General features: G+C 42.2%; 1 protein-coding gene and 1 long non-coding RNA gene across 2 annotated transcripts in view; one reads left to right on the forward strand and one right to left on the reverse strand.

The window, feature by feature from the left end:
- Positions 1-2,105: 2,105 nt before the first annotated feature.
- The window catches only part of LOC311522489 (E3 ubiquitin-protein ligase rnf213-alpha-like), a 175,273-nt gene continuing 161,086 nt past the window's right edge, over positions 2,106-16,292 (forward strand). Inside the window, 3 exon segments of the mRNA XM_084631886.1 lie at positions 2,106-2,200; positions 11,172-11,305; positions 12,429-12,513. Of these exon segments, the coding sequence (XP_084488012.1) occupies positions 2,179-2,200; positions 11,172-11,305; positions 12,429-12,513 (241 nt within the window). The 5' untranslated portion in view covers positions 2,106-2,178.
- On the reverse strand, positions 6,658-8,399 carry LOC311522498. The gene is made up of 3 exons (XR_014712142.1): positions 8,331-8,399; positions 7,887-8,101; positions 6,658-7,777 (listed from the first exon to the last, which is right to left on the reverse strand). It is a non-coding gene; the product is annotated as an uncharacterized lncRNA (long non-coding RNA).

A 16,292-nucleotide genomic window follows, 5' to 3' on the forward strand; every position in this document is an offset into this window, starting at 1 on the left:
AACCTGTGCTGATTTCTTGAGACTGTAGACTCTTGCATCAGTTACTAGTCAGTGGTTTCTCACCCAGTTTGCACCACTGTAAATTTCAGGAAGGTGCAGGGAATCTGGCCCTATTGAATTCTCTTCTGGTTCTTACCGTTCTCCCAGAACACTATCCTGTTGATCAGGAATTAGAAAGACTGGATTGTCTCTGAGCTGGTGTGGATCACAAGAGTGAAAAAGGAAATGGGGGGGGGGAAATGTCACAAGGACAGCATTTCTTACCAGGATGCATATGGTGAGTAAGATGGGACCATTGCTACACAGTCACTCTCAGAGATTCAAAGATTCCAAGGCCAGAAGGAACAATTAGATCATCTAGTTCAGTGGTTCTCAAACTTTTTTTTCCTCAGACCACTGGAAAATTGCAGAGGGTCTCGGCGGACCACTTCATGATCTTTCCAAATGTTGTTTGCACCGTTAGCTAATTATCGTAGAGCACTTTGGATAAAAGCGCTATATATAAAAAAACCCTTAATAATTAACTGTCCCTCTTGCACGCATATTATCTGTGCACATAGCTCAGCTTTACGCTTCTAAACAAATCTATGAGTCAACTAGAAATAGGCAGGCTCTCATTGCAAACATTGCGACAATATTTTCTGAGACTGGAAAGGAGAGTAAAAGGCACTCGCTCAGGCTTATGCAATTTCTCTGAGATATCCACTCTAAATTTGATTAATACTTCACACGCAGAGAACAGTAAAATTAAGTAATAAAGTGACACAAACAGGAAAACCAAACCAAGTGACAAAAATACAAAGGAAAGGAAAATATCAAGTGGTGGGTTATGGGTATTTTAAATGAGGGTTTAGGACCCACCCTGTGCAAATGCACCAGAGCCCTGTAGAAACAGACAAAGTTCTCCTGGTTTCACATTGTGTTGTGTGTCACCAACTCAGAAACTCACAGTGCACTCATTGAGTTTTTATGAGTGCTGGAATTCATTAACACATGACTTGGAGTTTGCAGACAGATCCCTGCTTCAGGGAGCTTGCAAATAAGGTCTTTATCCTACAAAACACCCAGCAGCACCCCCACCAAACCTAGTGCTGCTTGCTACTTAAGAGTCAATGGAAATACTCTTAGGCTTAGAAGGAACTATCCACGGACCACCTGAATGGAGCTCGGACCACAGTTTGAGAACCTCTGATCTAGTTGACATCCTGTATATCACAAGGCATTTAATTTCACCTATCACCCCTGTTCTGAACCCAAAAATTTGTGTTTGGCAAAAATATCCTCAAAAAAGACATCTTATCTGAATATTAAGATATCAAGAGATGGAGACTCCAAAGCAGAGCTGCACCTTAAGAAGAAATAAATTCATTACCAACTTGGCAATTTTACCATAATGGTAGGTCTCTCCTCTAAAGTCCCAGCTCCTGAAGTCACAGGATTACGTGAGGAACTCAGCTTTCAGTTAAAAAGCTCCTAGTCCTATTGACTCCAGAGAAAAGCTTAAAAACATGTCCTGAGTGTGACCCTAAAGGCTCAGAAAGCAAAAGTAAAGATCCCCCTCCCCCAATTTATTATTTTTTAAAACTCTGGTGATTTTTAAGCCAACCCCATGATTTTTGAATGGCTGGTGATACTGAAAACCCCTGTTTCTTAATATTTCCATATTTATTAGTTACACTGTAACCTCCCTCATTTCAGAAGACTGAGGGCAGATCTACACTTAAAACACTGTAGAAGCGCAGCTGCATTGTGCAGCTGTGATGGTGTAATGCTTCAGTGGAGTTGCTGACAGTGCAGTTAATCCATGTCCGTGAGAGACCGTAGCTATGCGCTTTCTGCATCGGGGATTAGATCGGTATAACTTTGTCGCTCAGGAGTGTGGATTTTTCACCCCCCGATCGATGTAGATATACCAATGTAAGTTTGTGGTGTAGACTTGCCCAGAAGTATGTTAGGAACATAGGGGTAACTGAAAACCCTACGTACAATATTAGCCTTTTGCACAGATTAGAAATATTACTGAATTACTTTCACTTTCAGAATGAATGCATATTACTTACAAGACAGAGAGCAAAGAAATCATGTGGTTTGGGCAGGCAGTTTGACTCCAGTATATACAAGCACACACGAAACAGATGTTATTTCCTGGTGAAGACAAAGGCACATGAAGGCATCTTTATGGCTGGGAATCCAATAGAAGGTAGGATAAAGGTAGACCAAGCTGGATGAGCAAGCATCTCAGAGAGGTGAAGGGTGATTAAGAAAAAGCAGAAAGCATACAGGGAGTGGAAGATGGGAGGGATCAGCGAGGAAAGCTACCTTATTGAGGTCAGAACATATAGGGATAAAGTGAGACAGGTTAAAAGTCAAGTAGAGTTGGACCTTGCAAAGGGAATTAAAACCAATAGTAAAAGGTTCTATAGCCATATAAATAAGAAGAAAACAAAAAAAGAACTGGGACCGCTAAACACTGAGGATGGAGTGGAGGTCAAGGATAATCTAGGTATGGCCCAATATCTAAACAAATACTTTGCCTCAGTCTTTAATAAGGCTAAAGAGGATCTTAGGGATAATGGTAGCATGACAAATGGGAATGAGGATATGGAGATAGATATTACAATATCTGAGGTAGAAGTGAAACTCAAACAGCTTAATGGGACCAAATTGGGGGGCCCAGATAATCTTCATCCAAGAATAATAAAGGAATTGGCACATGAAATTGCAAGCCCATTAGCAAGAATTTTTAATGAATCTGTAAACTCAGGAGTTGTACCGTATGATTGGAGAATTCCTAACATAGTTCCTATTTTTAAAAAAGGGAAAAAAAGTGATCTGGGTAACTATAGGCCTGTTAGTTTGACATCTGTAGTGTGCAAGGTCTTGGAAAAAATTTTGAAGGAGAAAGTAGTTAAGGACATTGAAATCAATGGTAAATGGGACAAAATACAACATGGTTTTACAAAAGGTAGATCGTGCCAAACCAACCTGATCTCCTTCTTTGAGAAAGTAACAGATTTTTTAGACAAAGGAAATGCAGTAGATCTAATTTACCTAGATTTCAGTAAGGCATTTGATACTGTGCCACATGGGGAATTATTAGTTAAATTGGAAAAAATGGGGATCAATATGAAAATTGAAAGGTGGATAAGGAATTGGTTAAAGGGGAGACTACAACGGGTCCTACTGAAAGGTGAACTGTCAGGCTTGAGGGAGGTTACCAGTGAAGTTCCTCAAGGATCAGTTTTGGGACCAATCTTATTTAATCTTTTTATTACTGACCTCGGCACAAAAAGTGGAAGTGTGCTAATAAAGCTTGCGGATGATACAAAGCTGGGAGGTATTGCCAATTTAGAGAAGGACCGGGATATCCTGCAGGAGGGTCTGGATGACCTTGTAAGCTGGAGTAATAGTAATAGGATGAAATTTAATACTGAGAAGTGTAAGGTTTAGGGATTAATAACAAGAATTTTAGTTAGAAGCTGGGGACGCATCAATTAGAAGTAACGGAGGAGGAGAAAGACGTTGGAGTATTGGTTGATCATAGGATGACTATGAGCCTCCAATGTGATATGGCTGTGAAAAAAAGCTAATGTGGTCTTGGGATGCATCAGGAGAGGTATTTCCAGTAGGGATAAGGAGGTTTTAGTACCGTTATACAAGGCACTGGTGAGACCTCACCTGGAATACTGTGTGCAGTTCTGGTCTCCCATGTTTAAGAAGGATGAATTCAAACTGGAACAGGTACAGAGAAGGGCTACTAGGATGATCCGAGGAACGGAAAACTTGTCTTATGAAAGGAGACTCAAGGAGCTTGGCTTGTTTAGCCTAACTAAAAGAAGGTTGAGGGGAGATATGATTGCGCTCTATAAATATATCAGAGGGATAAATACTGGAGAGGGAGAGGAATTACTTAAGCTCAGTACCAATGTGGACACAAGAACAAACGGATATAAACTGGCCACCAGGAAGTTTAGACTTGAAATTAGACAAAGGTTTCTAACCATCAGAGGAGTGAAGTTTTGGAATAGCCTTCCAAGGGAAGCAGTGGGGGCAAAAGATCTATCTGGCTTTAAGATTAAACTCGATAAGTTTATGGAGGAGATGGTATGATGGGATAACATGATTTTGGTAGTTAATTGATCTTTAATTATTCATGGTAAATAGGCCTAATGGCCTGTGATGGCATGTTAGATGGGGTGGGATCTGAGTTACCCAGGAAAGAATTTTCTGTAGTATCTGGCTGGTGAATCTTGCCCACATGCTCAGGGTTTAGCTGATCGCCATATTTGGGGTCGGGAAGGAATTTTCCTCCAGGGCAGATTGGAAGAGGCCTGGAGGTTTTTCACCTTCCCCTGTAGCATGGGGCACGGGTCACTTGCTGGAGGATTCTCTGCTGCTTGAAGTCTTTAAACTACGATTTGAGGATTTCAATAGCTCAGACATAGGTGAGAGGTTTTTTGCAGGAGTGGGTGGGTGAGATTCTGTGGCCTGCGTTGTGCAGGAGGTCGGACTAGATGATCATAATGGTCCCTTCTGACCTTAGTATCTATGAATCTATGAAAATGAATGTTAAGATATTTTTAACTGGCTTTCTCACTTGGTTTGTGATGCCTGAGTTAAGCCGGCAGGAGTTCCCTGTGTTTTTTGAATTTCACAACAAATCTTTAGATTAAGGATAAACAGATAGCTGCCGCTTCCTCTGCATGAGCCGTATTACACGGAAATTACATTTCCTGTCTTGGTGAAATTGCATTGATGACTAGAATGGAGGATAGAATATTTATAGAAATTCTTTTCTAAATTCTGATTCACAGGAATTGATACATTGTGGTATAAATTCTGATATATGCCTTTAACATAGATGTGCCTCCTTATTTACGTCTTTTTTTAAACTGGGATAATGACATTAACTTTTTCAGAGTCTCCTAGATTTACAGTAGTGGTGGTGTCACTGAGATCAGAATTCAGCCCTGACTCCAGTGCACTAAGGGCTGACTCCAGATTTACCCTCAAGGGAGCTGAGATCCGAATCTGGCACTGACTCCATCACAGTCACTTTGGATTTACCCTGGGATAAACGAGATCAGAATCTGGCCCTGACCCCACTGTAGTCAGCGAGTGACTGAATTTAGAGCAAGGTCGCTGAAAGGAGAATTAGGTCTAACACCTGTACTGACAAAAATGTGAGACTGTCATGATGTGTTGTGTGCAAGTGGAGACCCCGGACTTGGCCTGTGGGCTTTGAGATCAGAATCCAGCCCTGACCCCACTGCAGTCAATGGGTGACTCCAGATTGACTCAAGGGGAGCTGAGATCAGAATCTGGCCCCAAGTGCCCTGCAGTCAGTGGGTGACTCTGGATTAATTCTGAGATCACTAAGAGCAGAATCAGGTCCGATATCTGTACTGACAAAAATGTGAGATTGCGGTGATGTGTTGTGTGCAAAGAAACACCATAGGCTTGGCCATTTGGGTTGAATCCCCCTGCCCTTCACCTTGTGCCATCATTAACACCAGTGGAAAATGAGGGTAGAGCACTGGACAGGGGCTGAGGAGGCCTGGCTCTGGTTGCTGGGTGACCTTGGGCAAGGGTCTGTGCCTCAGTTTCCCCATCTGTAAACTGGGATAATGAAACTGGTCACCTTTGTAAAGTGCTTGGAGATCTACAGATGATAAGAACTAGAGAATGGGGGCTCTTCCTCTGTTTAACTGCATTTCCACTTTGGAGCAAAATCTGCCAGTAGAGGGCAAGTTGGCTTTTTCAAAAACCTTGTGTCTTTTGCTCTTTACACAACAAAAACAATCTGAAGGATTCTCTTAGGGTGACCAGACAGCAAGGGTGAAAAACTGGGACAGGGTGTGTGTGTGGGGGGGTAATAGGAGCCTATATAAGAAAAAGACCCCAAAATGGGGACTGTCCCTATAAAATCGGGACATCTGGTCACCCTAGATTCTCTTGGGCTCAGCTGGCCCCAAATCACTATGTTTACTAACTACACACAGACACACCAGGCCCAGCTACTGTTGTTCTGAGAAAGTTCGACTGGCTTCTAAAGCAGAGAACACAGTGAGTGCCATGGGAGGGGTCCCAAAGTATTTACATGGATGCTGTCCTATACCTGTGTGCTAAAACAAGGGAACTGAATGTAAACACATTTATTTTTTATTTACATTTTATAGATTTTTCCCTCCCCCTCACAAGTAGGAGAAACACAAAATCACAAATCTAGAGGGGGAAGTACAGTTATGACAATTAGATCAGCAAAACAGCCATTGTCCAGCAATCAAGAATTTGTATGATAAATAGGCTTGCAAAAGAAATATATTTTTATCTATAAATGTCCCTAAACATTGATTTTTACCGTACACCCACAAACTGATGGAAAAAATATTTCCATCAATAATAATCTAAATTTACAGATGAGCAAAGTAAGAAAAATGCTGTTTGAGAACTTATCAGAGTTCGATTTAAGGCTATTTAAATACATGTGATGGTGACAATTTACATTTTAATGGTTAAAAAGCTTTAACTTTTTGAATTGCAACATCTACATCATTAAATAATTATTGTCTGACCCTTCTTCATTTCCAACAAATATGAAAATTTAAATAGATAAAAATCTAAAAATTGCTTAAAACCTATAATTTTGCACAACAGTGAAAATGTAAATAGATTAAAATAGAAAAAATGCTTACAAATAAATATCAATATTATCCATCAAAATTATATATAAAAGTCTGCCGGACATAATGAAAAAACATGTACAGATAGATTGTGTCAGCAACCCTGTTCTGTGTCACAGGTAGACTCCCTGGGTATAATAATCACAACTGCCAGTTGGACAACCAAGAATGAAGCCCCTTGGTGCTAGGTGCTGCTCAGACAGACAGATAGCAGGTGGTATATGAAATGACATGGTTTCTTTCAGCTGACTGTAAGTTCATTCCTTCTACTCAATGAGCCAATCTCAGTGTTAGGTATAAAATCACACAAAAGAGAAAGTGAATGCAGTAATTTTTTTTTTTTAAGACGACAGCAAGCAAGGCAGGAGAACAGAAAGATAAAGGAACAGGAGGGGAGGGAAGAGATGGATTGGGGTGGGGGAAAGGAGAACAACACCTCTGTTCCCATCTGCTAGGGGTTAATAAGTGCTACAAATTAATTGCAATGTTGTGCTTGAAAATTTAATGCTTGTAGCTCAGAAATGCACAAGAGAAAGCTCCCATGATTCTGGCCTCCATCCTGTAAACCCCTACATAGGTGTGTATGTGTTTGCCAGATCAAGGCCTATGTTCCATTGTGCATAATGCATTAACAATATTAATTGCATGAAAAAGAGTGTAAAATATTACCATCTGACAGTCCCATCTTCTTCCACTGTCCTTTCATGAGGAGAACAGTTTTGCATATAGTGAAAACTATTTTTTACTTGTCTATGCACTACTGCATGGGATTTATCAACGTCACCTAATTTAATATGTCTTGATGCTGCTGATTAGATTTGACAAATATTATTTTTTGCTAAAGCAGTTGTGCTGATGGAAGGATGGGGCAGGGGGAGCATGAGAATGCATTTTCAGTTTTACTTCCTCATTTTGTGTCTTCAATGAAAAGCTTTACACTCCAACCTTGCAAGCTGAGCTGAATTTGTTAGGTTTGTTTTCAACTTTTGACACAGCTCTCTCACTTCCTTGCATCTTCACACAGACTGCTTCTTCCTGGATAGCTTTTACCTTGAAATTCAAATCCTGGATAGTTTTTGCCTTGAGATTCAAACCTGGGATCAAGTGTTGAAGAGAACTGAGGCTAACAAAACTAGAGATTCAGAATTAATTAAAATGTTTTTAAAAAAACAACCCTTACCTACATCACTTTACTTCTCTTACCTGAATACTAAGGTGGAGGCACTGCTGTTTTTCAGATTTGTAATTGATACAATGTTGGCTGCTGCTCTCATAATTTTATTGTTTTGTGATATTTGGTGCTTTTTAAAATCCTCAGCTCCTGGAGTCAGGTGTTTACGTGAGACTCAGCTTCCATTTAAAAACAAAGTCAGATCCTATCTTCCGTTGTTGGGGAGAAAAGCTACACAACATGATCCCTAAAAGGCCCAAAAACCAGGAGACAAAGAAAAAGATAAAATTCTCTGTAAAATCAGAATGTTAAATACCTTACAGGGTAATCAGATTCAAAACATAGAGAATCCCTGTAGGCAAAACCTTAAGTTACAAAAAGACACAAAAACAGGAATATACATTCCATGCAGCATAGCTATTTTACCAGCCATTAAACAAAAGGAAATCTAACGCATTTCTAGCTAGATTACTTACTAACTTAAGGAGTTATGAAGAGCATTCCTGGCAAAAGCATCACACAGCCAGACAGACCCTTTGTTCCCCTCCACCCTCCAGCTTTGAAAGTATCTTGTCTCCTCATTGGTCACTTTGGTCAGCTGCCAGCGAGGTTATTTTAGCTTCTTAACCCTTTACAGGTGAAAGGGTTTTGCTTCTGGCCAGGAGGGATTTTATAGTTCTGTATACAGAAAGGTGGTTACCCTTCCCTTTATATTTATGACACCCCCAAAAAAACTCTCTCACTTTTTAGTTATTTTCCAAGCTGGAAAGAGTAAAAAATGAGGACGGGGGAAAGTGGGAGAAAGTGGATTCCCTCTCCATACACACACTGCTTCTCACTTTTTAAAAACTTTCCTCCCCTTCTTTCAGTGAAAGTAAAAGGTGGGGGTGGGGATAAAGAGGGCAGGAAAAACCCAGATCTCCAAACCAAAATGTTTTAGTTTCCAAATCTCAAATAAAATGTCATTTTGAAGCTGAAATTAAATGAACTGTCAATTCAAAATCGAAAATTTTCATTGGAATTGCCATTTTTTTTATCCACGCTGATCTTGAGTCTTTTGAAACTAAATTCACAGGGTTTGATTCTCCACTGTATAGAGAGACCCACAGATCTTTACCTCCACAGTGCAGGCTTGTACCAGTTGAGCTGAAGGAGCAACTCTGTTAGCTGGAAGCAATAGTAGGTTTTTATCCTCGATCAGCTAAATTTTCAAAGTCATGGATGTTAGGTGCCTAACTGCAATTTGCACCTATGAAAATCTCCCCCTAAGTGGTTGAGCCACTGGAAAGGGACATGACACAATAGGCCTGGTCTGTACCTCTGAGCACCGTAGCTATTTCAACCTAAGCCCCGGTGTAGACACAGCTAGGATGATGGAAGAATCAAGAATGCTTCTGTTAACCGATCTACCATTGCTTAGGGAGTTGGTTTACCTACAGTCATGGAAAAAACCCTTCTGTCTCTGTAGACTGCCTCTATACTGTGAGGTTACAACAGCACTGCAGCTATACTGCTACAGCCCCTGTAGTGTAGACAAACCCTTAAGCTAGTGTTCGGGGACTGAACCAGAGACCTCCAGAGCAAACAACAAAAGCTGCTACAGCTTGAGTTAAAAAGCCAATCCTCTGCAGCTGGGGGCTGTAGCAACTCACATCCCCTGTGGATTGGCACAGATGGGCACCTGCAGCCCACTCAGCGGTGGGTTATACTTGCACTTTGTGTTATCATTCACACTTGTGCAAAGTGTGTGTGACTCCCTACCACCAGTGAAAGCAAGGACGGTCAGCCCTGCAGGGCTGACCATCTATAGCATACAATAGGGAAAGTTGTTTTATAGCAGGATTTCTGTCTCTTGCTAATGACATGCATGCTGGGGCGGGGGTATTTCTCCGTAGGTGTTGGAACTAGGGGTGCTGCCACACTCCCTGGCTTGAAGTGGTTGCCATTATATATAGGGTTTATTCTTTGGTTCAGTGGCTCTTAGCACCCCTAGATTTCTCCGAAGCTGTCCATTTTAATACTAACATATTCATTGGTTTTCTTTAGAGAAGTTCAATTTGACAGAATTATCAAATTAAGAGTCTGATCCAAAGCTGAGGCCTCAAGTGTGTTGTGATCTTAATTCCTTCTTTTGCACTTGCTTTCTGTTTTGTCGATACTTTACCAATAGCTATTAACGTCATATTTCCCCAAACCTCATTAAAATATTTAGAAAATGTTCACAAAATTTCTGCAAAAACATTCTTACATCTTTGAACATCTTCCTGAACATTTATTGGTTTTGCCACTCCACTTAATTATTATCATTAATAATTATTACTGTTACGAATTATACCTGGTAGGAGAAGCACACAAATGCTACGAATTACAGCTGGTAGGTCACGCACACAAATGCTACGAATTATACCTGGTAGGTCATGCACAGTTCAAATCTAGGCTGAGGTACATAAACAAAGTCCACAACTGCAGAGTTCCCAAAAAACACCAAGTTCATTACGCTTGAGCGTGGTGCCCCCCTGCTAGCCAGGAGGGGACCCCGAATACAGATTATACAAAGGTTATATACTTTTTAGCAAAGCATGTTGCCCTCGTGCATCGGAAACCTTAGCCAATAAACAAACCCTTTTCTTATCTACCACCTATCCCTGCTTGGTTCATTCCTCGTGCTAAACCAGTATGTTAATTACACAGCATGGTCCTAAAGCCATGCATCAGGAACTTTTATTATCAGGATGGGAGGCCTCACATCAAAGGCCAGGAGATAGGGAGTTAGGGACTGACAAAAAAACAGATACTGGGAGTCAAGGCAGGCTGGAGACAAGGAGGAGGATTTTCACAGGAATGCAATGTCTAAGGAACACGCCTCCTGGTGCATGATGTGCTTGCTTTTAGACAATGGTGGGCCCCAAACCAAAATGGAGTCACATGTGCTAACTTTTCCTTAACATTACCATAAATAATAATACACACCTTATCTGAGATGGGCCCCCATCATGCTGGCACTACACAGACACACAGTGATGGAAATCACGGCCCCATCTTGCTGAGGGCTTGAGATTTGGGTCCCGTTGTGCTGGGTGCTGCACAGATATATACGAAGATACTGACCCTACTGTGAAGAGTTAACATACTGAAAAATGTATATTTCCCCATATTACTCAGCAGTGGAATAAAATGGGGAAAATACTTTCCCTGTGATCGAAACTTACTGTAATAGTTTCTCTCTCAAATGGTCATTTAAATGAACACTGGGAATTTGCTGTTACGCTCAGTGAACAGATGCTGTTTTTCTGTTTTTGATTTTTTTTTCATTCCAGGAACGAACTATGTAGAACTAGATAAAAATGAACCAAAGCCTCTGAGGTCAGGACTGTCAGAAGATGCCCCTGCTGAACAGGACCCGGGATCTGGACCCCAGTCGCCAGCTGGTTCTGCTGAAGCAGCCACTGAGGTGGGGCGTTCGTTTCCTTAGGATCAATGGGAACTGAGACTTAGTTTTATGGCTAATCAGGAACTTTCCAATGATATGTTGTTGTTTTTTTGTCACAAAATGCTGGTTTATTGAAACTGAAATTCCTTGCGGACACATTTCAGTTTCAATAAAGTTTCACCAAAACACAGGCCTGATTTCCTGCCAGCTCGCTTGGTGGTGTGCTTAGGGGCCTGGCATTACAGAATACATGGGTTCAGGGCAACCTCACCAGGCGGACTGCAACTGGGCAGAGACCCTAGGGCTTCCAGGCTTCCTGCCATGAAGACCTGAGTGTAACAGTTCTGGAAGTTCTTGGCAACCTGGCTGGATCTGGTGCTCTCAGGTGTTCTAGGTTTCCCAATGTGCAGCGGGGGACTGTCTGGGCTGCTCCTTACTGTGGGGGTCTCCCTGACTTCCACTGGCTATGGATCAGGACATAAATGATCTAATTTTCAGAATCATCGGGCACCCAGCAGCTCCCAGTGTAGTCAATGGGATCTGCCGGCTTACGCTGGTGGAAATCTTTCCAAGAACTTTTTCTTTTTGGTGGAAAATTTTTTTTGACTAAACCAAAATTTCCTGAAAAGTCTCCACTTTCCTCAAAATCTTTTTATTATTTAGCAGGTTTTGGCCAAAAATTATTCTGTTTTTAATTATTATTGACCAAAATTATTAAGGTTTTTGGCAGTTTGGGGCCAAAATTATTACAGTTTTTGGCAAAAATTATTTTGATTTTTGGAACTGTTGGGCTGAAGAGTTCTGGGTTTAGCGGCTTTTTGACAAATAGTTGCTTTTTTCCTATGAAAACCACTCCCACTCCCATTTTCCAATCAGCTCAGCTGCTGGATGCTCAGCACATCTCAAAATCAGTCCACTCATTTAATTGCCTAACTATGGATGTAGGAGGCTCCTGTTTTTGAAAATCTGAGCCATAACCCGGCTGTTATTAACGTTTTCCGTTAATCTGTTTCTGCCTTCGGTTAGCAGAGGAGTTGTTTATGCAGCTACCCTCACACCTGTCAAAGGGCTGCATTTGGCATAAATCAAGCCTCTGCTGTGTTTAGTCACCCCGTTCATGCTTTGATTCATTTCCTTTACCAAGGAACACAAGGTCGGAGCTACAGATCGAGCCACTGGCAAAGCAGAGACAGAGAACCAGAAGGAGGGGAACACAGCAGATGGTACAGGTAACCATTTAATTCCCTGTGTGTGTTTTTTTTTTTAGAGCTGTTTGAAAATTTTAAATGGAAGAGTTTCCATGCAGTTTTGTCCAAATTGAAACATCTCATTTAGAAAATGTCAAAATGTTTTGTTTTGATAATATTGTTTTGGTTCACTTTGGTTTTGACTTTTATATTAAGTTTAGTATCACATGTATGATATTTAATAATATGTATATATGATATTTAACATTTAAATATAACATAAAAGTAAAAATGACCACTGAATTTCAATATTCCTGAAAAGAAAATTTCTGAAATGTTCATTTTCAGGAAATTTCATAATTTCAGCTTTTCATACCAATTCAGAACATTTTTTTTTTTGAAATGTCAGAATTTCCCCAAGAATAGAAATTCCCTTCCCTGAGCAGCTCTAGTAATTTTATTTACAAGTTTTTTATTTATAAAGATAAATGTAATCCAAAAATCTGCCCCTTCCACCTGTAAAGTCTCTACTGATGTGAACTATTACCACCTGGGAGCAAGTGAAGACGTTGTGTGCACAATGTCACAGAGACATGGTTAGTGCCTTAAATGGACAGCCAGAAATTTGTGGTCTGGCAGCGGGGATGGGGTCACCGCAATGTGGTCTCTAGTGGATTCAGACATAGAACCATAGAAGATTAGGCTTGGAAGAGACCTCAGGAGGTCATCTAGTCCAACTCCCTGCTCAAAGCAGGACCAACCCCAGCTAAATCATCCCAGCCAGGGCTTTGTCAAGCCGGGTCTTAAAAACCTCTAAGGAAGGAAATTCCACCACCTCCCTAGGGAACCCATTCCAGTGTTTCACCACCCTCCTAGTGAAATAGTGTTTCCTAATATCCAACATAGACCTCCCCAACTGCAACTTGAGCCCATCGCTCCTTGTTCCGTCATCTGCCACCACTGAGAACAGCTGAGCTCCATCCTCTTTGGAGCCCCCTTTCAGGTAGTTGAAGGCTGCTATCAACTCCCCCCTCACTCTTCTGGATATTAGGAAAAACTTTTTCACTAGGAGGGTGGTGAAACACTGGAATGCGTTGCCTAGGGAGGTGGTGGAATCTCCTTCCTTAGAAGTTTTTAAGGTCAGGCTTGACAAAGCCCTGGCTGGGACGATTTAATTGGGGATGGGTCCTGCTTTTGAGCAGGGGGTTAGACTAGATGACCTCCTGAGGTCCCTTCCAACCCTGATATTCTATGATTCTCTTCTGTAGACTCAACAAGCCCAGTTCCCTGAGCCTCTCCTCTTTGGTCATGTGCCCCAGGCCCATAATTATTTTCGTTGCCCTCCGCTGGACTCTCTCCAATTTGTCCACATCCTTTCTGTAGTGGGGGGCCCAAAACTGGATACAATACTCCAGTTGTGGCCTCAGCAGTGCCAAATAGAGGGGAATAATCACTTCCCTCGATCTGCTGGCAATGCTCCTACTAATGCAGCCCAATATGCCGTTAGCCTTCTTGGCAACAAGGGCACACTGCTGACTCATATCCAGCTTCTCATCCACTGTAATCCCAAGGTCCTTTTCTGCAGAACTGCCGCTTAGCCAGTCGGTCCCCAGCCTTTAGCAGTGTATGGGATTCTTCAATCCTAAGTGCTGGACTCTGCACTTGTCCTTGTTGAACCTCATCAGATTTCTTTTGGCCCAATCCTCCAATTTATCTAGGTCCCTCTGTATCCTATCCCTACCCTCCAGTGTATCTACCTCTCCCCCCAGCTTAGTGTCATCTGTGAACTTGCTGAGGATGCAATCCATCCCATCATCCAGATCATTAATAAAGATGTTGAACAAAACCGGCCCTAGGACCGACCCTTGGGGCACTCCTTTGATACCAGCTGCCAACTAGACATGGAGTCATTGATCACTACCCGTTGAGCCCGACAATCTAGCCAGCTTTCTACCCACCTTATAGTCCATTCATCCAATTCATACTTTTTTAGGCAAGACTGCAGTGGGAGGGAGACTGTATCAAAAGCTTTGCTAAAGTCAAGATATATCATGTCTGCTGCTTTCCCCATATTCACAGAGCCAGTTATCTCATCATAGAAGGCAATCAGGTTGGTCAGGCATGACTTGCCCTTGGTGAATCCATGCTGACTGTTCCTGATCACCTTCCTCTTCTCCAAGTGCTTTTGAAATGGTTTCCTTGAGGACCTGCTCCATGATTTTTCCAGGGACTGAGGTGAGGCTGACCGGTCTATAGTTCCCCCGGTTCTCCTTCTTCCCTTTTTAAAAGATGGGCACTATATTTGCCTTTTTCCAATTGTCCGGGACCTCCCCCCAATTGCCACGAGTTTTCAAAGATAATGCCAATGGCTCTGCAATCACATCGGCCAACTCCCTCGGCTCCCTCAGATGCATTAAATCTAGACCCATGGACTTGTGCTTTTCTAAATACTCCTTTTCTAAATAGTCCTTAACCTGTTCTTTCACCACTGTGGGCTGCTCACCTCCTCCCGATACTGTGTTGCCCAGGACAGTAGTGTGGGAGCTGATCTTGTCTGTGAAGACCAAGGTAAAAAAAACATTGAGTACTTCAGCTTTTTCCAGATCGTCTGTCACTAGGTTGCCTCCCCTGTTCATTTTTCTTGTTGCTAACATACCTGTAGAAACCCTTCTTATTACCCTTCACATCCCTTGCTAGCTGAAACTTCAGTTGTGTTTTTGCCTTCCTGATTACACCCCTGCATGCTTGAGCAATATTTTTATACTCCTACTTAGTCATCTGACCAAGTTTCCACATCTTGTAAGCTTCCTTTTTGTGTTTAAGCTCACCAAAGATTTCACTGTTAAGCCAGCTGGTTGCCTGCTATTCTTTCTGCACATCAGGATGGTTTGTTCCTGCGCCCTCAGTAAGGCATCTTTAAAATACAGCCAGTTCTCCTGGACTCCTTTCCCCATCAACTTTGCCTCCCAGGGGATCCTGCCCATCAGTTCCCCAAGGGAGTCAAAGCCTGCTTTTCTGAAGTCAAGGGTCCATATTTTGCTAATCTCCTTTCTTCCTTTTGTGAGGATCCTGATCTCAACCATCTCATGGTCACTGCTGCCCAGGTTGCCACCCACTTCTACTTTTCCTACCAATTCTTCCCTGTTTGTGAGCAGCAGGTCAAGAGGAGAATGGCCTCTGGTTGGTTCCTCCAGTAGTTGCACCAGGAAGTTGTCCCCAACACTCTCCAAAACTTTCTGGATTGTCTGTGCACTGCTGTATTGCTCTTCCAGCAGGTGCCACGGTGATTGAAGTCCCCCATGAGAACGAGGGCCTGTGAGCTAGAAACTTCAGTTAATTGTCCGAAGGAAGCCTCGTCTACCTCCTCCTTCTGGATGCACATAGCACATGCCCACCACGACATCACCCTTGTTGCTCTCGCTTCTAAACTTAACCCAAAGACTCTCAACAGGCTTTTATCCAGTTTTATACTGGAGCTCTGAGGAATCATACCACTCTCTTACATACAGTGCAACTCCTCCACCTTTCCTCCCGTACCTGTCCTTCCTGAACATTTTATACCTATCCATGACACTGCTCCAGTGAGCTACCCCACCAAGTCTCTGTTATTCCTATCACATCATAGTTCTTTGACTGTGCCAGGACTTCCAATTCTTCCTGCTTGTTACCCAGGCTTCTTGCGTTCGTGTACATACACCTAAGATAACTAGCCAATTGCCCTGCTTTCTCAGTATGAATCAGACGCTCACCCCCCACACTCCCGTTGCACCCTCCTCCGTGTGTTTCCTCCCAGGATCCCACTTCCCCACTTACCTCAGGGC

The sequence above is a fragment of the Lepidochelys olivacea genome, assembly GCF_965140295.1.
Source record: "Lepidochelys olivacea isolate rLepOli2 genome assembly, chromosome: 6".
Taxonomy (NCBI): Eukaryota; Metazoa; Chordata; order Testudines; family Cheloniidae; genus Lepidochelys; species Lepidochelys olivacea.